Source organism: Symphalangus syndactylus, chromosome 1 (genome assembly GCF_028878055.3).
Source record: "Symphalangus syndactylus isolate Jambi chromosome 1, NHGRI_mSymSyn1-v2.1_pri, whole genome shotgun sequence".
Classification (NCBI taxonomy): domain Eukaryota; kingdom Metazoa; phylum Chordata; class Mammalia; order Primates; family Hylobatidae; genus Symphalangus; species Symphalangus syndactylus.
This window is the reverse complement of record NC_072423.2, coordinates 95,442,403-95,467,778: the sequence shown is the minus strand read 5'-3', so window position 1 is coordinate 95,467,778 and position 25,376 is coordinate 95,442,403. Positions and strand designations below refer to the sequence as shown.

Genomic DNA, 25,376 nt, shown 5'->3' with positions numbered 1-25,376 from the left:
TAGACCAGAGAGCCTGCAGGATAATTTCCCCCTTAAGATGGGTAGATTTACTGTTCCACAGCCAACAGGTGGATACGTGTAACTAGAACAATCTGTCATGGGACTAAGTGGAAGAATCCATCAGCACTACACAGGCCATCTTTTCTTCAAATACAACTGTAAAATCTCCACTGAAGAGACAGTCATACCTTGGGGGTGCTCAGGGAATCTAGGTATTTGCACTCCAAGGTGGCAAGCCTGGGGGCATTGAAGGGAAACAATAATTGGAAATGTCTGAAGGAAATGTATATGGAGAAATAGAGAAATGATTATTTTAACGTGACATGTAAGTGTAAATAGGACAGCCAATTGAAGCAGTCCCGCAGTAGGGGCAGGCATTGAGAACGGAGAGGTGAGACTGAAGGCTCCGAGCAGCATCTGCATATGCAGCAGCAGAAGGACTTCAGGACACGATTCCTTTAGAACAGGACATAGAAGAGGGGAAGCATAGTGTCAGGAATGAAGTCAGAAAACACCTTCAGCTGTGAGTAGAACTAAAAAAAAATTCCAGGAAAGACAACAGGATGGAATGGGGAGGTGAGGGCTATGAGACAAGTTAGACACAAAAATACAATAAATGCAGGCACTACACATCAATGGAGAGAGATGGCAGATAAAAACGGATTACTTGGCTGGGCATGGTGGTTCACGCTTGTAATCCCAGCACTTTGGGAAGCCGAGGTGAGTGGGTCACTTGAGCTCAGGAGTTCAAGACCAGCCTGGGCAGCATGGTGAAACCCCATCTCTACAAAAATTAGCCAGGTGTAGTGGCACGTGCCTGTAGTCCCAGCTACTTGGGAGGCTGAGGCAGGAGCATTGCTTGAACCTGGGAAGCAGAGGTTACAGTGAGCCGAGATCATGCCACTGCACTCCAGTCTGGGCAATAAAGTGAGACCCTGTCTCAAAAAAAAAAAAAAAAAATAGGATTATGTAGAGAAAAATATATTTGCATTCTTAGCATCACCTACAAGAGTGGACTTTAGGTCCATGCTGTCCACAGCAGCAGCCACCCAGCCATGTGTGGCTACTGAGATGTAGCCAAACCAAGTGTGTCATGACTCTGAAACACCAGGTATCAAGCATGGAAGAGGACAACAACTTCAAATACCTTAATTTTTATATTGCTTATGTGTTGAAATAATATTTTAGATATATTGGGTTTCAAAAGTATCATTAAAGTGAATTTCAACTATTTTGATTACTTTTTTAATGTGTTTGCTGGAAATTTTAAAATTACATATGTAGCTAACATATTTTTATTGGACAGCACTGCTGTAAATGGGCTCCAGATCTAAATGCAAAAGGTAAAAAATATGTTAATAGGCCGGGTACAGTGGCTCACACCTGTGATCCCAGCACTTTCGGAGGCCAAGGCAGGCAGATGACCTGAGGTCAGGAGTTCGAGACCAGCCTGGCCAATATGGTGAAACCCCCGTCTCTACTAAAAATACAAAAATTAGCCGGACGTGGTGGTGCACACCTGTAGTCCCAGCTACTTGGGAGGCTGAGGCAGGAGAATGGCTTGAACCTGGGAGGCGGAGGTTGCAGTGAGACCAGATCACACCACTGCACTCCAGCCTGGACAACAAGAGTGAAACTCCATCCCCCCAATAAACAAAAAAAACATAACGTTAATAGAATAAAATGTAGGAGAATATCTTGTGACTAAGGAGGCTACAAAAGAACACCTTATACAAAAGTTCAAAAGCAGGCCAGGTACAGTGGCTCACCTGTAATCCCAGCACTTTGGGAGGTGAGATGGGAGGATCACTGGAGCTCAGAAGTTCAAGACCAGCCTGGGCAACACAGTGAAACTCCATCTCTACAAAAAAAAATTTTTTAATTAGCCGGGCATGGTGGCACGCACCTGTAGTCCCAGCTACTTGGGAGGCTGAGATGGAAGGATTGCTTGAGCCTGGGAGGTTGAAGCTGCAGTGAGCCAATGATCACACCACTGCACTCTAGCCTGGGCAACAGGCTGTCTCAAAAAAAATAAAAAAAATAGAAAAGCACAGCTTTGAGATAAAAATTAATTTCATTGCACAAGAAATAAGGATTTCTGTTCAATGAAGGACACCATGGACAGAGTTCATAATTAGTGGAATGAGAGATGGTATTTGAGACCAATAAGAGATTAGAATATATGAAAAAGCCTTACAAATCAACAACAAAAAAGGAGCCTACAACCTGAAAAGAAAGATGGGCAAAAGATCTGAACAGGAAATTTACAGAAGCATAAACTCGAAAATTCAAGAGGCCAGGTGTAGTGCCTCACACCTGTAATCCTAGTGTTTTGGGAGGCTGAAGTGGGAGGATCACTTGAGGCCAGGAGTTCGACTAGCAACACAGTGAGACCTTGTCTCTACCAAAAACAAAAAAATTAGCTGGGCATATAGTCCTAGCTACTTGGGAGGCTAAGGGCTGAGGACTTCAGCCTCCTGAAGCAGGAGGATTATTTGAGCCCAGGAGCTCAAGGCTACAGCAAGCTATGATCGTGCCACTGCACTCCAGCCTGCATGACAAAGCAAGACCCTTTCTCAAAAAACAAGTCTGGGCACAGTGGCTCACGCCTTTAACCTCAGCAATTTGGGAGGCTAAGGTGGGTGGATCACCTAAGGTCAGGAGTGCGAGACCAGCCTGACCAATGTGGTGAAACCCCATCTCTACTAAAAATACAAAAATCAGCCAAGTGTGGTGATATGTGCCTGTAGTCCCAGCTACTTGGGAGGCTGACAGGAGAATTGCTTGAACCTGGGAGGCGGAGGTTGCAGTAAGCTGAGATCGCACCACTGTACTCCAGCTTGGGCTACAGAGCAAGACTCCGTCTAAAAAGAAAAAAAAAAAGGTTGTGCATGGTGGCTCACACCTGTAATCCCAGCACTTTGGGAGGCCGAGGTGGGCGAATCATGAGGTCAGGAATCCAAGACCAGCCTGACCAATATGGTGAAACCTCGTCTCTACTAAAAATACAAAAACTAGTCGGGCGTGGTGGTGGCACACGCCTGTAATCCCAGCTACTCAGGAGGTTGAGGCAGAAGAATCGCTTGAACCCAGGAGGCAGAGGTTGCAGTGAGCCGAGATAGTACCACTGCACTCCAGCTTGAGCAATAAGAGCGAGACTCCATCACAAAAAAAAAAAAAAAACAAGGGATGCTTAAAATCATTAATAACCAGAGAAATACAAATTAAAGCAACAGTGAAATATCACTTTATATCTATTAGACTGACAAAAATTAGAAAAGTGGATAATGTGTATCACTGGCAGGGACGTAGAGAAACAAGGCCCCTCATATGCTACAGGTGGAAGAGTATGCTGGTGCAGCTTTTCCAGAGAACAGTTCAGTGCTACTTAGACAGGTGAGTTCTACGTATACTCTATGACCCAGCAATTCCACCTCTGGGTTTATATCCCCCCAAGTTCTCACACAGAATTAAGGCACATACTTAAGCATGTTCACTGCAGCCTTGTTTATAATGACAGAGAGATGGAAGCAAGCTGAGTGCCCTATGCCCAGAGATGAACAGGTACAATATGTGACTGTACACCACGGAGGACTGCGTTACTCACTAGTTAGACATCATGCGGCGACATAGCCCTTAGTGGAAAAATAGTTAAGGCACAGTCAGCTATACAACTCAAAACACACCATTTACATAATGTATACAAATGTACAATGTTTAAGTCCAGATTAGAAGAAATCAACTGTAAAAAGACATTTGTAACAATCCAGGAGAAATTTGGGCATAAACATTAGATGATATTAACATAGGATAGTGCTATTTTAAATTAGAAGCACATAGTAAGCCAGGTGCAGTGGCTCACACCTGAATCCCAGCATTTTGTGAGACTGTGGTGGAAACATCTTGAGCCCAGAAGTTTGAGACCAGCCCGGGCAACACAGTGAGACCCCCATCTCTACAAAAAAAAATTTTAAATCAGCTGGATGGGGTGGCCCACACCTGTGGTCCCAGCTGCTCCAGAGGCTAAGATAGGAAGATCACTTGCGCCTGGGATGTCGCAGCTACAGTGAGCCATAATGGTGCCACTGCACTCTAGCCTGGACAACAAAGTGACACCCTGACTCAAAAATAATAGTAGTAATAGTTAAGGGCCAGGCGAGGTGGCTCACGCCTGTAATCCCAACACTTTGGGATGCCAAGGCCAGTGGATCGCTTGAGGTCAGGAGTTCGACACCAGCCTGGCCAACACGGTGAAACCCTGTCTCTACTAAAAATACAAAAATTAGCTGGGGGTGGTATACGCACGCCTGTAGTCCCGCTACTTGGGAGGCTGAGGCAGGAAAATGGCTTGAACGCAGGAGGTGGAGGTTGCAGTAAGCCAAGATTGCACCACTGCCCTCCAGCCTGGGCGATACAGCGAGACTCTGTCTTTAAAAAATTAAATAAAAAATAAAAATAAATAAAATAAAATTGGAAGGACAGTGCCTCTTCTGAAATGGCTGAGAAACAAAAAGAACTCAGGGAAAGAACATATCTAAGTAGCTGGGGTGGAAGAGGGCAGCCTGGGGAATGTGTCCCCGATGGTATCAGAGAAGCCATTATGGAGCCACTACAATGAGGAATGGTGGCTGACAACCTCCCTGGCAGGCTCTACTAGGAGATAAACCTAATCCATCAATCTCCATAAAAGGCTACTCTTTGTTGGAAGGTGACAGTGGGGAATCCGCCTAAACTTCTTTTTTTTTTTTTTTTTTTGAGACCTAGTCTTGTTCTGTCACCCAGGCCAGAGTGCAGTGACTCCAGCCTGGGCTGGACTCCATCTTGGCTCACTGCAACCTCCGCCTCCCGGGTTCCAACGATTCTCCTGCCTCAGCCTCCCGAGTAGTTGGGATTATTACAGGCGCCCGCCACCACACCCGGCTATTTTTTGTATTTTTAGTAGACACGGGGTTTCACCATGTTGGCCAAGCTGGTGTCGAACTCCTGATCTCGTGATCCGCCCCGCCTCGGCCTCCCAAAGTGCTGGGATTACAGGCGTGAGCCGCCGCACCCGGCCCGCCTAAGCTTGTTTTTACCGCCAGGAGGTGCCCTTGGACCACGGCTGAATTTTGAACGTTAGACAGTCCGGAAACTCACAGTTGCCTAGACTTCCAGCTTGGTGTGTACGAGGAGACCCTGTCCCACCCCAAAACTAGGGACCTCGCTGGGCCTCTCCACCAAGTATTCCTCTGGTGTGCTCACCACAGACCAGGACTGTGATGGACACACAATGAGAGAGAGAGAACCAGACCACGGATACTCACGAGCAAACAAAACATGACTAAGCGTAGCCTGGGTAGCAATGCCTCTTAGGCCTGTCCCAGTTCTGCCAGGTTATCTTTCTGCTCCTTGGTTCTCAGTTTCCGTACCAATAAATAACACGTCTGCAATGACAAACTTTAAAATAATGTTTAAAGCGCTACGAAACAATGACTAGTTTTACTTAAAATGTGGCGCACCTCTATTTTTGAAATGTTGCCCCAAGCTGCCACAGAAGCCGGCCAGCCCGCTACAAAAGCCCCTTTTTAGGGCCCTCGGGGAGATTCCCCTTTGTCATTAGCTCCCCGCCCCCCTCAGAGGGCCCAAGAGCAGGACCCATTGTGATGATGAGTGACTCCCCGAGGCCTCCGCTTTTCTAGGCGGTGGTTGCGTCCAGAGCCCCTCTGACGCAGCAGTGGCGACCCTTTCCAGGGTGGTGACTGGCTGTCTGGGGCTGGGGGTGGGCTGACCTCCGCGGCGCCGCGCCGCCACCCACAGGCCCCGCCCCCGTGCTGTGCGGTCATTTGTATGCAGCCTCGGGATTGGTCACTCGGCTCCCGCGAGGGGAAGGGGAGGGAAGCAGCGCGCACTCGCGCGTGCGTGAGCTGGCGCGCGAGAAAGGGCCCGGTCGCGTCGAGGTTCGAGCGGCCGTCGCCATTTTGTAGGGTTCTCTCTGACGCGGGAGCCGCTGCCGCTGCCGCCACCCGGAGGTGCGAGGGGGTCTTGTGTGTGTGTGATGTGGGGAGCTCGGGGGCGGGTCGGGCCGGGCCGGGCCTCTGGCAGACGGCACGGCCCGGATTTGGGTTTCTCATTTTGCAGCGGGAGGTCCGGGAAGACAACGGGAGGTCCGGGAAGACAACGGGAGGAGGCGGGGCCGGGTCTCCGGAAGGAGGCGGGGCAGGGGTCGGGTCCAGTCTTTGTTGGGGCGAAGAAGCTGGAGGGTGGGCCGCTGGGGGGCGGGGTAGTTGGTCCCCGGTTTCGGGGAAAGGGGACTTTTTTCTTTTAGAGTATCTTGAAAGGCGCTAGTGCGCGGAGGAGAGGTACACAAATTTCCCTCCAAAACCTTGTTACCAGGCGCACTGCGATTGATGCCCCTTGCCTTTGCTTGGGCTTTTCTCTTTCCTCATTTTAAGACATGAAACAGCTAATTCTGGTATTTCATTGTGCTCCACTTCACGGAGATGATAGACTGTGCTGTATGCATGCTGACCCTCGACCTCCTGTTTGCATGTCACACATAGCTCGCACTTCTCGAGAACAAACCGCCCTTCTTCTATTGAGGAAGAATAATGAATGTCTATACGAGGGTCTTGAAGGTGCAAGAACTTTAGAGGATTAGACGAAAATGCTGCAGTGCACCGAAATTTCCCACCACACCCCTGACTTTTGAAGTCTTGTTTTTTTCCCCCAGGCTCTTGTCAGGATGGTGAAGCTGTTCATCGGAAACCTTCCCAGGGAGGCCACAGAGCAGGAGATTCGCTCTCTTTTCGAACAGTATGGGAAGGTGCTGGAATGTGACATAATTAAGAACTACGGCTTTGTGCACATAGAAGACAAAACTGCAGCTGAAGATGCCATACGAAACCTGCACCATTACAAGCTTCATGGGGTGAACATCAACGTGGAAGCCAGCAAGAATAAGAGCAAAGCTTCAACCAAGTTACACGTGGGTAACATCAGCCCCACTTGTACCAACCAAGAGCTTCGAGCCAAGTTTGAGGAGTATGGTCCGGTTATCGAATGTGACATCGTGAAAGATTATGCCTTCGTACACATGGAGCGGGCAGAGGATGCAGTGGAGGCCATCAGGGGCCTTGACAACACAGAGTTTCAAGGTGAACTGCTCTGGGCCTGGGTAGTAGCGCCGAGTGGGGTCTAGCTCAAGACAGGCAAGAACATAAGACTATAGAACTGGCAGGGTGGTCTCTTCCATTCTGTTTTAGCTGGAAATAATAGATTATGTTTACCGCTCTTAAGCATAATTTACCCCTGGGGAAGCAAACACTTCCCCTTTTCAGGTTTGCTAAGATGTTGCTCACCGACTGCATAGAATCACAAACTGTGGGTGACTTTATCCTGCGGGATTCTTGCATTGATTCGAGTGCTGTTGGAAGCGTAATCTGCTTGGGGAAACGAGTACCTCATGAGAGAAGGGAGGATAAAGATCCGTGGCTTACCTGCTGCTTTGGTGATGATCAGGAAGCCTTGTATTTGAGGTTAAGTGCTTAAGATTTATATTCTTTACTGCTTTGGGTGGATACTGGTAGGAAAGAAGAAAAAAGACATCTAGAGGAAGCCCTATATTATAAGTCTGGGTGGCAAGTCTGGATCTGCGGGAGTATCTTTTGGTTGCTCAAAGTTGTGCGGTCTCTTCAAGCAGAGTCAAAAAACATGCTATGGAGTGTTCCGCTCCACCTGTTATTTCACCCTCAGAAAAGGAAATTTCTAAATATATCAGACTCAATGGGAATGATAGTCCCGCTTCTGAAGAAATTCCAGTACAAGCATCGTAGAGCATATCATACTATTTATACCGATAATAAAGGTACATATGTTGTCACTAATAATACCACAAGAGGTTGTCAGAAGACTCTAGAACTGTGCTAATATGGTAACCACATGCGGCTTAGTAAATTGAAATTAACTGATTAGATAAAATTTAAAATTCAATTTTTCAAGTGTATACCAGACACGTTTCAAGCACTCAGTAGTCATGAGGCCTGTGGCTACCGTATTAATAGAGACACAGAACATTTCCATCATCATAGAACATTCTTTTGGATAGCACTCTTCTACAAGTGTTTCGTTAACAGTATCGTCTTGGACCTCATGTTCATAGCCACTTTGTGGTTCCTAAGTCAACACCTTTTTTGCCCTGAGTGTCATTAAAGGGGTTGTTAAGAAGTACTTTTGGGTCCTCTGTTAAAACTAAAAAACAGAATGAGAAAAATAATGGGAGAAGAGGAAAAGTTGACCAGAGAAGAGTAAGAAAGTTTGCATAGTGGAGATTGGTAGAAGAGCACCATCAAGTATCTCTAGCTTCAGCCAGTGATGCCTTGGCCTTTAAAGCATAGGGCAAAGGTTGCAGATACTTGCTACCATTAACTAGTGTGTGACCCTGGACAAGTGTCTTAACATCTCTCTGCTTCATTTTCCTCACTAAGATTGTCCCCACTTATGGAGTTAATGATCCCTCCCGTACCTCCCTCACAGGATTGTAGTGGGGCTAGAATGAAGCAATAGATGTGAAAGTGTTTTGACAGTAAAAGCGATATATGATGACAGGTGATTGCTGTTTGCAACCATGAGTGTTTCTATTCTGGTTAGAAAATTATTGAAAGCGTGATAGTGAAGCTTTCCTTATTTGTTTGCTTTTCTTACATTTGTTTTTCTTGTTTTGGAATGTTGTTGCATTTTCAGCTTTTAAAAGTATTCTTAATTATTTTCATTTGATGGGGGAGATCATCATGATGGACAGTGGAGACTGGGGAAGGAGGGTTTTCTCCTGACAGGTAATGAGCAAAATGTAAAAGAATGTAAAGTTGGGTACAAACTGCAGAGGTATTCTAGTAATGTCACACAGAATGCCCTTGCCTTTTAAATATATTTAATACAGGCAGGGTGCAGTGTCTCACACCTGTAATCCCACCACTTTGGGAGGCCAAGGCGGGTGGATCACCTGAGGTCAGGAGTTCGAGACCAGCTTGGCCAACATGGTGAAATCCCGTCTCTACTAAAAATACAAGAAAACTAGCAAGGCGTGGTAGCGTGTGCTTATAATCTCACCTACTCGGGAGGGTGAGACAGGAGAATCGCTTCAACCTGGGAGGTAGAGGTTGCAGTAAACCGAGATCGTGCCACTGTATTCCAGTCTGGGCAACAGCAAGACTCCTTCTCAAAAAAAAAAAAAAGAAGAAGAAGAAAAAAGAAAAGAAAAAAAAACCATGTATATATTTAATACAACTGAATAAAAGGAAAAGGACAGGCCGGGTGCCATGGCGCACGCCTGTAATCCCAGCACTTTGGGAGGCCAAGGTGGGGGGATAACGAGGTCAAGAGATTGAGTCCATCCTGGTCAACATGGTGAAACCCCGTCTCTTTTTTTGTATTTGTAAAAATACAAAAAAAAAAAAAAATTAGCCGGGCATGGTGGCAGGCGCCTTGTAGTCCCAGCTACTCGGGAAGCTGAGGCAGGAGAATGGCGTGAACCCGGGAGGCGGAGCTTGCAGTGAACCGAGATCACACCACTGTACTCCAGCCTGGGGAACAGAGCGAGACTCCGTCTCAAAAAAAAAAAAAAAAGAAAGAAAAAAAGAAAAGCTACCTAAAGTTAATAAAAAAAAGAAAGAAAAAAAAATCAGTTAATTGGGAGGAGTTGGCTTAGGATGAATATGTGTTTAATAAGGCAGGTATAATTACTTTAGGATGTGAGTATCTGAATAATGCAGTGGATCCATAAGATTTTTAAAAACATCACTCCCTTAGAAAGTGCAGACACTAAAATGAATTGGAAAAGAAAAATCCTGTATTTGGTTTTCGTGTTCTTAACTTGGCTTCTCTGGAGAGAGCACTCTCCTCCTAGTTATAGATAGAGACGTTTTTATAACCAGCTCTGGTTTTTTTTCTCCCAGATGACAAGAGCAAGCTTAGCACTGGATAGTAAGTTGTAGTTTTACAGAAAATACAATCTGGATACCAGTTTGATACGTTTCAATTTAAGTTATTTTCAGTTGTCTACTAATGAAGGTGGCCTCTTAAAAGGGCCACTTGAGCCTGGGTGAGGTGGCTAACGCCTGTAATCCCAGCACTCTGGGAGGCCGAGGCGGGGGTGGATCACCTAAGGTCAGGAGTTTAAGACTAGCCTGGTCAACATGGTGAAACCCTGTCTCTACTAAAAATACAAAAATTAGTCGGGCGTGGTGGCACACGCCTGTAATCCCAGCTACTCAGGAGGCTGAGGCAGGAGAATCACTTGAACCCAGAGGCAGAGGTTGCAGTGAGTCAAGACTGTGCCACCGCACTCTAGCCTGGGCAGCAGAGCAAGACTCAGTGTCAAAAATGAACAAACCAACAAAAAAGTGCCACTTGAACATCTTTTGAACCTGTATTTCTATATGTTAATGGCTGCCATTGAGGCTTTTTGCATTGTATGACTTCTAAAAGGAAGTAGCAGAATCTGAGTTTACCTTACTCTTTCAGGATCTGTTTCCTTTCTACAGCCAGCAGTGAACTCAACTTAATTTCCTTAGCACACATAGTTTGTATTGGAAGACCTAAAGAAGCTATTCCCAAATAACAATCAGGCAGCTTAATTGGGAAAAATATGTGAGAGTTCAGGTGTCTTGGTTTTTTTTCCCTATATGTAAACAAGCATTAAGTGAGAATACTACTCTGTATTAGCTACATCCCCAATCTTTTCTGGATCATGGCACTTGATAGGCGCTCAGAAATTAAGACCCCAAGTTTCCCACTTCTCAGCATTTTAATGCTCTTTTCTGTTACAGCTTTCAAAATAAAACACTTTTATTGGGCTGGTTTTCTGGAAAATGTTGGCAACAAACTTCAGTAACTTTTGGAAGTCTCAGGAAATCTTTTTTTTTGTGCTCTGTCGCCCAGGCTGGAGTGCAGTGGCACAGTCTCGGCTCACTGCAAGCTCCGCCTCCAGGGCTCACGCCATTCTCCTGCCTCAGCCTCTCCGAGTAGCTGGGACTACAGGCGCCTGCCACCACGCCCGGCTAATTTTTTGTATTTTTAGTAGAGATGGGGTTTCACCGTGGTCTCGATCTCCTGACCTCGTGATCCGCCCGCCTTGGCCTCCCAAAGTGCTGGGATTACAAGCGTGAGCCAAGGAAATGTTTAAGCTTTTGGCCTGTCCAAGTGTAGTAGAGTAGAAGAATTAATCTTTCATTTTTCTTTGCCTGGTTCCTTAAGGTATAATAATAGAGAGGCATAGTCTTTTTCAATTATTTTTTTTTTTTTTTTTTTTTTTTTTGAGACAGAGTCTCGCTCTGTCGCCCAGGCTGGAGTGCAGTGGCGCGATCTCGGCTCACTGCAAGCTCCTCCTCCCGGGTTCACGCCATTCTCCTGCCTCAGCCTCTCCGAGTAGCTGGGACTACAGGCGCCCGCCACCACGCCCGGCTAATTTTTTATATTTTTAGTAGAGACGGGGTTTCACCGTGGTCTCGATCTCCTGACCTCGTGATCCACCCGCCTCGGCCTCCCAAAGTGCTGGGATTACAAGCGTGAGCCACCGCGCCCGGCCCTTTTTCAATTATTATCAAAACTTTAGGGTATTTAAATTAAAAGGCTAGGCTGGATGCGGTGGCTCATGCCTGTAATCCCAGCCCTTTGGGAGGCCGAGGCAGGCGGATCACCTGAGGTCAGGAGTTCGAGACCAGCCTGGACAACATGGTGAAACCTCATCTCAACTAAAAATAGAAGAAATTAGCCAGGTGTGGTAGCGTGCACATGCAGTCCCAGCTACTTGGGAGGCTGAGGCAGAATTGCTTGAGCCCAGGAGGCAGCAGTTGCAGTGAGCCGAGATTGTGCCACTGCACTCCAGCCTGGGCAACAGAGCAAGACTCTGTCTCAAAAAAAAAAAATTAAAATAAATTAAAAGGCTAATTATAACCATTGGAACGACTAGTTGTTTTGGGTTTTTTGTGGGTCTTTTTTTTTTTTTTTTTTTGAGACAGTCTTGCTCTATTGCCTAGGCTGGAGTGCGGTGGCACAATCTCAGCTCACTGCAGCCTCCGCCTCCCAGGTTCAAGTGATTCTTGTGCCTCAGCTTCCCAAGTAGCTGGGACTGCAGGCATGTGCCACCATGCCCAGCTAATGTTTTGTATTTTTTTAGTAGAGAGTGGATTTCGCCATGTTGGCCAGGCTGGTCTCGAACTTCTGGCCTCAGGTGATTGGCCCACCTCAGCCTCCCAAAGTGCTGGGATTACAGATAGGAGCTACCACACCCAGCTTGGAGAAACTGTTTGAAAAAAATTTTTTAAACCTGTCACCCCTATTATAGGTTTTTTTAGTTCTAGGTTAAAAAATGGGGCCAGGTGCAGTGGCTCATGCCTGTAATCCCAGCACTTTGTAGGGGCTGAGGCGGGTGGATCACGAAGTCAGGAGTTCAAGACCAGCCTGGCCAAGATGGTGAAACCCCATCTCTGCTAAAAATACAAAAATTGCTTTAAAACCACACCAGTGGTGGCAGGTGCCTGTAATCTCAGCTACTCGGGAGGCTGAGGCAGGGAATTGCTTGAACCCGGGAGGTGGAGGTTGCAGTGAGCCGAGATTTTGCCACTGCACTCCAGCCTGGGCGACAGAGCAAAACTACGTCTCAAAAATCAAACAAACAAAACAAAAAAAATTGATACCTGCATCCTTTTCACAACTACACAGAGGTAGATTTTGCCACAGATAAACTTGATTTCCCACCTTCTAAATAAAAGCAGGAATGAAGATTGGATTTAGTTAAAAAACATCAAGGTAAAGTTGCTGGGTTTTGTTTCTCCAAAAAATGAACCCAGAATCTATAAAAGTAAAGTGCAAATCTAATTGAATTTTTTTGTTAAAAATGTTACTTTTAGGTCTCTGGATTGGCTCCTTTTTAGACTGTCATGGTCACTCTGACTTCACAATTGGGGCATAGTTTGTGTCTGTCACATAGCTTAATGTCACCATGTATATTTGAAAGCCAAGTCATTTATAATCTTTTAGTCTAAATTATAGGGAACTATGCATTTGAGATATAAATTGTGGCAGAAATCTGTGTTTCTGTTCAAAGCACAGTTAACATTGTGGCCCCTAACATCTATCAATTAGGAGTATTTAAATCACTGAAAACAATGGGATGGCAAAATGCTTTTAGAGATTTAGTGGCATTTTGGGTATCTGCTGACTCTATTGGTGATAGTGGATGCTGCCTGTCTCCTAGCAGTTGGAGGTATAAAGCCTGAGCACTTTTGTTTCTGCTAGAAACTGGAGTGATAGGACTCTGACACTGGGCAAAAGGAATTTGACTAAAGTGATATTGCTGCACTAACCCGCTCCCCTCTCAGGGTCAGTGCATGGCACTGTTCTGGCTGCCGTCCTGAATAGGGCTATTTCCAAGAGGATGGTGGAGCACAAGGCTTCCTCTCTCATAGCTGCATCCAGAACAAGGTTTGTTAAAGAGAGAGCAACTTGCTGATTGCAGAGAGGGGATTTCTTCTCAGCAGTCCTTAAGAGTAATGAGAAGCCCCTGTTCTTTGTACTGACTGCGTTTTCCTTTTTTTTTTTTTGAGATGGAGTCTCACATTGTTGGCCAGGCAGGAGTGCAGTGGTGTGATCTCCACTCACCGCAACCTCCACCTCCCGGGTTCAAGCGATTCTCCTGCCTCAGCCTCCTGTATATTTTCTTTTGGCTACAATTTGGAAAGCACTGACTTGATCTCCAGGAGAGTCTTTTGCAACCTGGGACTAAATAATGCCAGGAATACTCCTTTTCTTTAACTGCTTTTAAAGACTTCAGATGCTTTCATCAGTAAGGGTCCATGGGTTTGGTGGTTCACAATCCCTGGACAAAGATTGTTTTCTTCTCTTACCTCAGTGCTGGTCATTTCCTGGAAGCCGAAATGGATGTGGCCCATTTGTGTGGGTTCCTAGAGGTCTCTAGGCAAATGTTGCATTTTTCTGACTAGTAGTTAATCCCTATAAAGAATTGTAAGTTACATGGCAGGATGAAATGCCAGTCATTTCATTACATGTCAAGACACTGTCCCTAAGAAACCAGTACTGTTTCAAGATCGAATTCTTGTTGTTGAGAGACCTTGGTCAGGTAGCTTTCCACAGTAGCTTTGCGGGGGTGTGGGGGTGGGCTGACTTGAAATCTGGAAGGTCTTATAACTCCCAGAGATACTAGAGATGAAGCAGATGACAAGCCAGGTATGGTTTGTGTACCCATCATTGGGAGGCTCCTGGTGACATCTGCAAAAATAGCTGGAGGAAACAAGATGGACGGACAATTGATGTGGTTTTTAAGCAGTAGTAAATACTCAGGCCTTAATCCTTAGTCAATCAGTGAGAGATGGGCAAGATCCCTTCCAAATCTGGCTTAACTGAGGTTTTGTTGGTTGATTTTGGAAGTATTGGCAGAATTTGAATCATTACAAGTAATAACAGTCTTAGCAGTGAGAAGTGGAAACTTTTCCAATCGTTGTGTATAAGGGGAAAAAGGAAAGTTGTGGAGACAGAAGCAGGAGGGAGTCTGGTCTACTCCTGGCCTAAGTAGAAAGTATTGACTGGTCTCTGAGGAATCAAATTTTCTAGCTCTCATCTGTATTAAACTTCAACTACTGGCCGGGCACAGTGGCTCACGCCTGTAATCCCAACACTTTGGGAGGCCAAGGCGGGTGGATCACCCGAGGTCGGGAGTTTGAGACCAGCCTGACCAACATGGAGAAACCCTGTCTCTACTAAAAATACAAAATTAGCCAGGCATGGCAACGCATGCCTGTAATCCCAGCTACTCGGGAGGCTGAGGCAGGAGAATTGCTTGAATCCGGGAGGTGGAGGTTGCGGTGAGCTGAGATTGCGCCACTGCACTCCAGCCTGGGCAACAGGAGGGAAACTCAAAAAAAAAAAAAAACTTCAACTACTTTTTAAAGGAGGTTGCTGAAATAGGGTCACAGGTGTGTGCGTCTATGTGTCTTATGACAACTAATTTACTTTCATTTAGGGGAGGAGAGGAAAAAGAATGTCAGTGAGTTAAAATAAATCTTCTTACATCTGTTCCCTCAAGGCAAAAGAATGCATGTGCAGTTGTCCACAAGCCGGCTTCGGACTGCCCCTGGTATGGGAGACCAGAGTGGCTGCTATCGGTGTGGGAAAGAAGGGCACTGGTCCAAAGAGTGCCCAGTAGATCGTACGGGTCGTGTGGCAGACTTTACTGAGCAGTATAATGAACAATATGGAGCAGTTCGCACACCTTACACCATGGGCTACGGGGAATCCATGTATTACAACGATGCATATGGAGCACTCGACTACTATAAGCGATACCGGGTCCGCTCTTATGAGGCAGTAGCAGCGGCGGCAGCGGCTTCTGCATACAACTACGCAGAGCAGACCATGTCCCATCTGCCTCAAGTCCAAAGCACAACTGTGACCAGCCACCTCAATTCTACTTCTGTTGATCCCTACGACAGACACCTATTGCCAAACTCTGGCACTGCTGTCACTTCAGCTGCTATGGCTGCTGCTGCGGCCACCACTTCCTCCTACTATGGAAGGGACAGGAGCCCACTGCGTCGTGCTGCAGCCATGCTCCCCACAGTTGGAGAGGGCTACGGTTATGGGCCAGAGAGTGAGTTATCTCAGGCTTCCACAGCTACACGGAATTCTCTGTATGACATGGCCCGGTATGAACGGGAGCAGTATGTGGACCGAGCCCGGTACTCAGCCTTTTAAAAACTGGAGGTGAGAGATGGGTGGGAATGGTGAAAAGATTGCATTTAGTTCCCTTGAAAGAGACCCATGCTTCATAAAAGAGGCTAGAGCCACCTGTTTGCTCTCCGGACAGTATCCAAAAGGTGCAAATTACATGTTAGTCTTCAATATTTCTCTAGCCACAAGTTCCATTTGGCCTGTCAAGGTGTTAGTGTATGATTCCAACCATCTTGTTCCTTCTGAGAGAACAACAAATTCAGTTTGTTAGTGAGAACATTCTTTAATCAGCTGTAAGCATATTTGGGTTACAGAAAAACGTTTGGGAGATCTAACATTTGTTATGTGCCCTCTGTATATCATCTAAACGATAAGACTGAAATATTTTATTCTTTTACAGAGAAGGGAACTAAAGCTCGGAGAGGTTAAGTACTTTGCCCAAAGTCATTTGGTAAATGAAAGGTAGAATCAGAATTCAAACTCGGGCCTGTCTGATACCAAAACCCATGCTCGCTCTACTACAGAAGTACTGTAGTGGTAAGCTGAAGAGCACAGGTTCAGGGATTGGTAATGAATATCACAGTGAGAATTTTAACTATTACTTTAGGCTTATAGTTCGCTAATAAAACTGCTACTTGAAGGCAGAGGCAGTGGCTCACTCCTGTAATCCTAACACTGGGAGGCTGAGGAGGGAGGATCACTTGAGCCCAGGAGATCAAGACCAGCCTAGGCAACATAGCAAGACCCTGTCTCTACAAAGAAAATTAAATTAGCAGGGTGTGATGGGGAGCACCTGTGATCCCAGCTACTCAGAATGCTGAGGTTGGAAGGATCACTTGAGCCCAGGAGTTAAAAGAGGCTGCAGTGAGCTATGATCACACCACTGTATTCCAGCCTGGGCAACAAGAGTGAGACCCTTTCTCTCCTTTTAAAAACAAAAACAAAAAAATCTACTTCTTGGGTCACTGTCCTTTGTCAAAGGAAACTCTTCTAATATCATACCTACATGCCAGAGGAAGTCCTATAAATTTTAAATGTTTACTTCCAAGACATTTACTTGAAAGCTAAATGTTTTGATGTTCTGTCCCATGGAGTCCTTATTAATAATCTAGACCATCTTGTTCTATATGGGCACTTAAGCGCTGTTTCTTCATAGCCTGTTATGCTGTCATTTAGACCTGGATGCTTCCTGTTTCTTCCAGCAATTTTTGTTTTGTGTTTTTTGTTGTTGAAGAGAGGAACATTTAAGGGGTTAGATAAACTGGTAATTTTCAGATGTGTAGAAAATTGCATAGGTGGTGAAAGCCAATGCCATAGGCTCTGAAATTTTACTATTTCCTACATCAGGAAATGTGTACCAAAAGTGCTAAAATGCCAAGAATAATTTTGAGTATCTAAAGATAGATAAATCTTTTCATCTGAGTGGAAATGGCATTATGACAACTTTATATTCTCATGGTTTTCCTTGTACCTTGAAATTGAGCATCACTTGAATTGGAGCCCCAGAAGCAAGGTTAAAGTGAGTTACTACTGAGTTTCTGATGTTCCTAACTTATCCCTTTGGTATATATGTAGAAGATAACAAAGCAACTGTGTACAGTGGCTGGTGCATGTAGTCCCAACTATTCAGGAAGCTGAGGCTGGAGGATCCCTTGAGCCCAGGAGTGAGAGACTGCAGTTAGCCACCGCACTCCAGCCTGGGCAACAGAGTGGCTCCTCTTTCTCTTAAAAAAAAAAAAAAAAAATTAAAAAGCAAAGCCATAGGAATTTGCTCTTTTATGTGAATTGAGAAGCAAATGTTATGAACCTGTAATAAGTTGTACCCTATATGCATGTCAGCAAGACTTGAGATCTCTTGAGACCACCATGCAGCTAGTCTGTGTTTGTGTGTGCAGCAAATGATCTTAAAATTTATAGTTTGCCATTAATTTTTACTTTTAATGCAGCTGGATCTAGCATGAGGTGGGATATGCTTCCGAAGTAAGGTGGTGTAAATCTATCAGATAACCTGTCTCTTATGTTTCAAAGTTAAATATTAAATTCATATATTGTGGTCTTCAAAAGGTATTGCTAGGACATTTTAAAATGAATTTTGACTGCAAGCAGTGGTTGTTCAACTAACCTCTTTTTAGCGATGACTTTTAAAGAAACTTACCTTCCAGGTGTGAACCTCAAATGGACTGAATAACCCTGAGTTGGTTGCAGTCCCAGGAGCCTGATGTTAATGAGGCTGCCAGGATGAAATACTCCACAACTGTTGGGGATCCAAATTCGGGTCTCACCCTAGCAGAAATGATCCAAGAACGTCACAACTTTTGAAGTCGATTGGCACAGATCAAGACCAAGATTTGGCCCTTTGTCTGTAATAAGTAGAGGAACTTGGTGTGAGTTAACTTTTTTTTTCCCCCAGCCATTGGTGTCTGGAGTTCCCATCATCAATAGAAGGATTAGAGAATTGTAGAAGTGATTTCTTCTTTTGATTTGGCAAGGGAGATTTGGTCAATTAGGGGAACTACTGGAACTGTGGCTCTCACTCTGTGACAGTGTGACATGTAGGTGTGTTGGAATTGGGTGAATGACTGGCTGCTCCTTGATACCCTACCCCTTGTGACCATCATTTCTGAAAGCTTGTTTACTGTGAAAGATTAAAACAAAATACATTTAGAATAGTGCAATTTGCCATATGTGACATCTCAGCATCTTCTGCTTTTCCTGGACCCCAAAATTAAATTGCAGTTCTTGAAAATGTATGTATGCCCTTTGTTACAGCAACAGTAGCCTTCTGTCACAGGGGTTATCTTGCCTAAAAGATGGATAAGATGTTATTTATCACCAACACATTCTTCAGCTAGATTGCATCTTGTCCTATATATATAGCCATAAGTAGATTCCTATATATAGCTATCGATAGACTCCTAGGTAATTACATGGGATATGAGTTAGATCCAGTCTGACTTGGTTTTGTTTTGTTCTTTTTTTTTCCCCCGTGGAATACAGGACGGGACCCAGGGCGCTTGTACTCGGAGCCAGGCTGCTCTCCAGGCATTGTGTAAGCCTCTTGTGTTGTGCTCTCTTTCAGGTAGGATAATTGCGGACTGAACCCTCGGGCTGCGGTCATATATGAGAACTTGCTCCGCGCGGTCCCCTTTGCCGGGATGTTTCCATTGCTTCATGTTTCAGTAAACAAAAGGAGTTTGTGACCAACTATGTTTTCTTTCTTAATTCTTCTAAGTTGACTTTTCTTTCCTCCTGAAACTAGTCTCTGTAGCTTTTCACTCTGTTCCTTATATTCTCAGCCTCTGAACAGCCCTAGGTAAGGATTATGCTGGCATCCCCTTTTTCCTGTGCAGTGGAACCCCTCTTATCTTGCTTTCCCTAGGAGTTGAATCCTTCTCCCTGCCTACCTGCAGCATCTCCTTTCCCTTTAAAATGACCATGTAGTGGCAAGCATTACTCTTCTGTTAGCTCTGGACTCTTAACACTGAAGTTAACTCTTCTGAAATTGCTAGGACCATTGGGGGTTTTGTTGTTTTGTTTGTTTTGTTTTTTTATGTCCGACCTGTGATCGTGGTACAGCATTAGCTGAAATTTACCCTTGTTTTACTCCACTCCTCCCTTTTTTTAAAAAAAAATTTTTTGACAAATAAACGTTTCTAAAACACTTAAATATCTTTTTGTGTCTTTTTATTCTCTCCTAGTTCTTAAGCTACAAAGTTCAAACTAATAGATGTCAGAAATTTAGATATAGAAGGAGGGATTTAAGCCTGGGTATGGTGGCTCACACATGTAATCTTAGCACTTCGGGAGGTTGAGGTGGGCGGGTCACTTAAGCCCACTGAAGTTCAAGACCAGCCTGAGCAACATGTCGAAACCCTGTCTCTACCAAAAATAAAAAATTAGGCCGGGCGTGGTGGCTCACGCCTGTAATCCCAGCACTTTGGGAGGCCGAGGCGGGTGGATCACGAGGTCAGGAGATCGAGACCATCCTGGCTAACAGGTGAAACCCTGTCTCTACTAAAAATACAGAAAAATTAGCCGGGCGTAGTGGCGGGCGCCTGTAGTCCCAGCTACTTGGGAGGCTGAGGCAGGAGAATGGCGTGAACCTGGGAGGCGGAGCTTGCAGTGAGCCGAGATTGCGCGCCATTGCACTCCAGCCTGGGCGACAGAGCGAGACTCCGTCTCAAAAAAAAAAAAAAAAAAAAAAAAAATTAGTTGGCCGGCTAGGCATGGTGGCTCACGCCTGTAATCCCAGCACTTTGGGAGGCCAAGGTGGGTGGATCACCTGAGGTCAAGTAGAACAACCTGACCAATATCATGAAACCCCATCTCTACTAAAATACAAAAATTAGCTGGGCATGGTGGCAGGTGCCTGTAATCCCAGCTACTCAGGAGGCTGAGGCAGGAGAATCACTTGAACCCAGGAGGCGGAGGTTGCAGTTAGCCAAGATTGCACCATTGCACTCCAGCCTGGGCAACAAGAGCGAAACTCCATCTCAAAAGAAACAAAAACAACAAAATTAGTTGGCCAGGCACGATGGCTCACTCTTGTAATCTCAGCACTTTGGGAGACCGAGGCAGGCAGATCACTTGAGGTCAGGAGTTTGAGACCAGCCTAGCCAACATGGCGAAACCCTGTCCCTACTAAAAAATACAAAAATTAGCCAGGCATGGTGGCGAGTGCCTGTAGTGCCAGCTACTTGGGAGGCTGAGGCAGGAGAATTGCTTGAACCCAGGAGGCAGAGGTTGCAGGGAGCCGAGATGGCACCACTGTACTCCATCTCAAAAAAAAAAAAAAAAAATTAGCTGGGCATGGTGGCGCATGCCTGTAATCTCAGCTACTCAAGAGGCTGAAGTGGGAGACTCTATTGAGCCCAGGAGGTTGAGGCTGCAATGAGCTGTGATCATGCCACTGCACTCCATTCTGGGCAACAGGAGGCCCTGTCTCCAAAACAACAAAAAAGGATTTAGGTTAGTGGTGTGGCTTCAGTAATAGGTGGTGGGAAGTTAGCCAGATTCTTGAGACATTGCTAAATATGCTACAGCTGGTGGTGAGGCTACTTTTCTCTAAATAACCAGAGCTGCTCTTAAACCAGTTTAAAGGCTAACAGACTCAGATTAGTAGTGCTAGGAGTAAGCCCTGCATCAGAAAAAGGCTGAGCCAGATTCTCTCCAAGGACCTATCATATTAACTGAATTTGACTTCATAGTTTTCTGGCTCATATTTAAAAAATAAATAAATATATATATATATACATTTTTGCCTAGTTACCACCCCTCTCCAGTGTTTCTTTTTTTAATTTTTAAAAAATAATTAGGCCGGGCACGGTGGCTCATGCCTGTAATCCCAGCACTTTGGGAGGCCAAGGCGGGCGAATCACAAGGTCAGGAGATTGATACTAAAATACAAAAAATTAGCTGGGTGTGGTGGCAGCCACCTGCAGTCCCAGCTACTCAGGAGGCTGAGGCAGGAGAATGGCGTGAACCCAGGAGGCAGAGCTTGCAGTGAGCTGAGATCACGCCATTGCACTCCAGCCTGGGCGACAGAGCGAGACTCCATCTCAAAAAAATAAAAAATTAAATTCACTTATGAGCTATTAATAGAGGTCTCTCTTCCCAAGGTGCTAATATTCTGCTAGGATTAGGCTTTGGCTAAAATATTCATACATAGTACTTTGAGCAGAAAAGCAAATCACATATTAATGATTAGCAGTGACATTTTGCAGTAAAGTATGTCTTCCAGATTATGGACATCTTATTTATCTTTGTTTAGATCCCCATAGAACACATTTAATGATGGACTCAACCCTACTTAAGCTTTATTGTACTTTATATGGAAATGTTGATGTGTGAATTCTGACTACATGTGAAATTTTACCTACAATAATATAGCATTTACCTCACATATTTTATACTTAATCTCCACAGGTGAAGCAAAAATTTTCCCTTATTTATTAGGGGAATGGTCTGACAAATCTACAGAAGTTTAACCTGTCCATGCACACATGCCAACCAGTGGTGAAGTACATAAGGCTCATGTTAGTTTCAGTATTCCCCAGGGAAGCAAGACTGTCTCTGTTTTACAAAAGGGAAAATAAGGCAAAGATGCTGGGATTTTCTTGTGATCTGCAAGGCACTATGCAGAGCCAAGAAAAAAAATTTGCAGGTTTTGCTGGCCTCAGCAAAATCTCTGGTGGTTCTATGCTAGGTTTCAACCATTTTAACACAGGAAGTTTAACATATGTCGGGTGCGTGGCTCATGCCTATAATCCTAGCATTTTGGGAGATTGAGACAGGTGGATTGCCTGAGCTCAAGAGTTTGAGACCAGCCTGGGCAACACCACGAAACCCCATCTCTACTAAAAATACAAAAAATTAGCTGGGCATGGTGGTGTGCACCTGTAATCCCAGCTACTGGGGAGGCTGAGGCACAAGAATCGCTTGAACCCAGAAGGCAGAGGTTACAGGGAGCCAAGATCGCGCCACTACACTCCAGCCTGGGCGACAGACTGAGACTCTGTCTCAAAATAAATAAATAAAATAAACGTATCTTGATTTCTATGTCATTGGCAGAAAAAGAAAAAAAATTTTCTGCAAAAAGACTTCTATATCATCACTGCCCAATAACACTCCTGGCAGTGATGGAAGTGTTCCGTATCTGTGCTGTCCAATTTGTGGCTACTGTGGTTACTGAGTACCTGAAATGTGGTTTATTCCACTGAGAAACTGAGTTTTTAATTTAATTATAATTAGCTACATGTAGCTAGTGGCTACTCTATTGGACAGCAGTTTAGTAAAATAAGCTGCTCATAGGTAGGGAAAAAGCCCTGCAGAATTACATAATTTTTATTTTAGAAAACCTTTCACCCCAAAAGAGTACTGTTGAGTAGGACAAATGTATTTTTTTGTTTTGAGATGGAGTCTTGCTCTGTTGCCAAGGCTGGAGTGCACTGGCATGATCTCGGCTCACTGCAACCTCTGCCTCCCAGGTTCAAGCAATTCTCCTGTCTCAACCTCCCCAGTAGCTGGGATTCCAGTTGCGCGCCACCACACCTGGTGAATTTTCGTATTTTTAGTAGAGATGGGGTTTCACCATATGGGTCAGGCTGCTCTTGAACACCTGACCTCAGGTGATCCACCCGCCTCGGCCTCCCAAAGTGCTGGGATTACAGGTGTGAGCCACCACACCTGGCCAATGTTTTTATTCCTAAACCTTACTTCTTATATGAGAAATTGCATATTGTGAATACAAAATTCCTTTAGTTCACCAAGACCAAGTTTCTCACTATAGACCATTTCAGAGTCCCATGAAGGCTCTCAAAGCTAAAAGCTCCTGAATTCATTTATCAGCTGTTTGAATTCCTACTATGAGCTAGGATGTGGGAACATGGTGATGAATGAGGCATATGTGGTTTCTGTAGCCTCAGATCTACCCCCTTCCTCAGGTTTCCAGATACATAGTGAAGCTGGCATGGCACAGACAGACACTAGGCCCTCAGGGTACTCAAGGTGCTGTTAGAAACTTAGAAAAAGGTTGGCTGCCTGCAAGATGGACCAGAAAAGGGAAGCAACTTGCCCCAGATTGGTTTCGTAGCTTGTCAGGATTTTGCTTACAAACCTGGTCCTCAGGAAGTCACCTGGCCTAGGAGATTTGGGAAAAGGAGGGGAGAAATAAATATTCCTGGGAAGAGCTGTCAGTTTGTTGGAAGATCAATCTCGGCTTTCTTCAGACCAGAGCTAGGCTCTACTGCTGAGGAGAAATGAAATGCAAGAAATGATAGAATCAGCTCCAGGAACTTGCAGGGGAAGAATGAAAAATCTGATGAGATGAATTCAATCTGAAGTGCCTTAAGGTTTGTAGGGCCTTTGAAAATCCAGGCCAAATTCAAACCGTGTATCTGTCACCCCTGCAAATCCACAAGAACCCAATGAGGTAGCGTCACTGGCTCTCCCAGCAATTAAGGCTACTGAGATTTAGAAAGTTTAGGCTGGGCACGGCCGAGCGCAGTGGCTCACGCCTGTAATCCCAGCACTTTGGGAGGCCGAGGCGGGCGGATCACGAGGTCAGGAGACCATCTGGCTAACACAGTGAAACCCCGCCTCTACTAAAAATACAAAAAAAGCCGGGTGTGGTGGCACATGCCTGTAGTCCCAGCTACTCGGGAGGCTAAGGCAGGAGAATGGCGTGAACCTGGGAGGCAGAGCTTGCAGTGAGCTTAGATCGCACCACTGCACTCCAGCCTGGGCAACAGAGCGAGACTCCATCTCAAAAAAAAAAAAAAAAAAAAGTTTAGGCCGGGCGCAGTGGCCTACCTACATCTGTAATCCCAGCACTTTGGGAGGCCGAGGTAGGAGGATCACCTGAGGTCAGCCTGGACAACATGGCGAAACCCTGTCTCTACTAAAACTACAAAAAAATTAGGCAGGAGCCTGTAATTCCAGCTATTCGGTAGGCTGAAAGTAGGAGAATCACTTGAACCCAGGAGGCGGAGGTTGTAGTGAGCCAAGATTGCGCCACTGCACTCCAGCCTGGTTGACAGAGCAAGACTCCGTCTCAAAAAAAAAAAAAAAAAAAAAGCCGGGCGCGGTGGCTCAAGCCTGTAATCCCAGCACTTTGGGAGGCCGAGGCGGGCGGATCACGAGGTCAGGAGATCGAGACCATCCACGCTAACACGGTGAAACCCCGTCTCTACTGAAAATACAAAAAATTAGCCGGGCGTGTTGGCGGGCGCCTGTAGTCCCAGCTACTTGGGAGGCTGAGGCAGGAGAATGGCTTGAACCTGGGAGGCGGAGCTTGCAGTGAGCCGAGATCGCGCCACTGCACTCCACCCTGGGGGACAGAGCAAGACTCCGTCTCCAAAAAAAAAAAAAAAAAAAAAAAAAAAAAACAAAGAGACTCCATAAAAAAAAAAGAAATTGTGGTAAGTACCACAAATTACACAAAATGGGTCCAATGGCAGGGAATAATGGGAGGACATATCTACTAAGCTACAGGTGGTTTGGGAGGGCATTCTGATACTTGATCCTGAAGCTAAGACCTGAAGGATAAGTTAGCTCTAAAGCAGTAAAGAGAAAGGTCCCTTCAGATTTAAAAAAAAAAAAAAAGAAGCCCTGAGGCAAGAAAGAGCTCAGTGTATACAAGGATCTGAAAGGAGAGTCAGTATGGTCAGAAAAGGATAGATAAGCAGGGAAAAGGGCCTGAGATAATAAAGTGTGACAGAGGAAAGGCAAACTAAGGGATTTGGCATTTTACTTTAGATAAAATGGGAAGTTGCTGAAAGGTTCTAAGTAACGAAAGGAACGTCTGATTTACCTGATTTACATTTCACAAGATCATTCTGGCTACTAAATGGAGAATACTTTGAAGACCTAAGGGTAAGAAAAAGACGGACCTGGAGGTCACTGTAGTCATCTTGGTGGGAGAGGACAGCATGGTCTAGACTATGGCTGTGGCAAAGATATGGAGAAAAGAGGCAACATGTGATATAAACATCATCAAGAGCTGCTAATGGTTGGGGAGGGGGTAAGAATGACTACCAGGAATCTGGCTGGAAGAGAGAATGGGATAAGGAAGACTGAAGGAGATGGCCGGGCGCGGTGGCTCACGCTTGTAATCCCAGCACTTTGGGAGGCCGAGGTGGGCGGATCACGAGGTCAGG

General features: G+C 45.3%; 1 protein-coding gene across 6 annotated transcripts; it reads left to right on the top strand.

The window, feature by feature from the left end:
- The first annotated feature begins 5,846 nt into the window (after window positions 1-5,846).
- On the top strand, window positions 5,847-19,387 carry LOC129475271 (RNA-binding protein 4B). 6 transcript variants are annotated; one of them, XR_008654799.2, is made up of 5 exons: window positions 5,847-6,008; window positions 6,710-7,133; window positions 15,077-15,753; window positions 17,883-18,104; window positions 18,718-19,387. XR_008654799.2 is itself a non-coding variant. In XM_055267444.2 (4 exons), exons 2-3 carry the CDS (start codon window positions 6,722-6,724, stop codon window positions 15,742-15,744), a joined length of 1,080 nt encoding a protein of 359 aa, XP_055123419.1. In that variant the 5' UTR covers window positions 5,847-6,008; window positions 6,710-6,721; the 3' UTR covers window positions 15,745-15,753; window positions 18,800-19,387. The 6 variants fall into 6 exon arrangements, 5 of the variants coding, with proteins under 5 accessions (XP_055123419.1, XP_055123466.1, XP_055123400.1 ...); XM_055267444.2 differs by lacking the exon at window positions 17,883-18,104 and having other exon boundaries at window positions 18,800-19,387; XM_055267491.2 differs by lacking the exon at window positions 17,883-18,104.
- Window positions 19,388-25,376: the final 5,989 nt, after the last annotated feature.

What these genes read in the sequence shown, in the direction of transcription:
- LOC129475271 (XM_055267444.2), top strand. Translation starts at nt 6,722, where the DNA reads ATGGTGAAGCTGTTCATCGGAAACCTTCCCAGGGAGGCCACAGAGCAG. An exon ending in TGACAACACAGAGTTTCAAG is followed by an intron (nt 7,134 to 15,076) that starts GTGAACTGCTCT and finishes TGTTCCCTCAAG; the next exon opens with GCAAAAGAATGCATGTGCAG.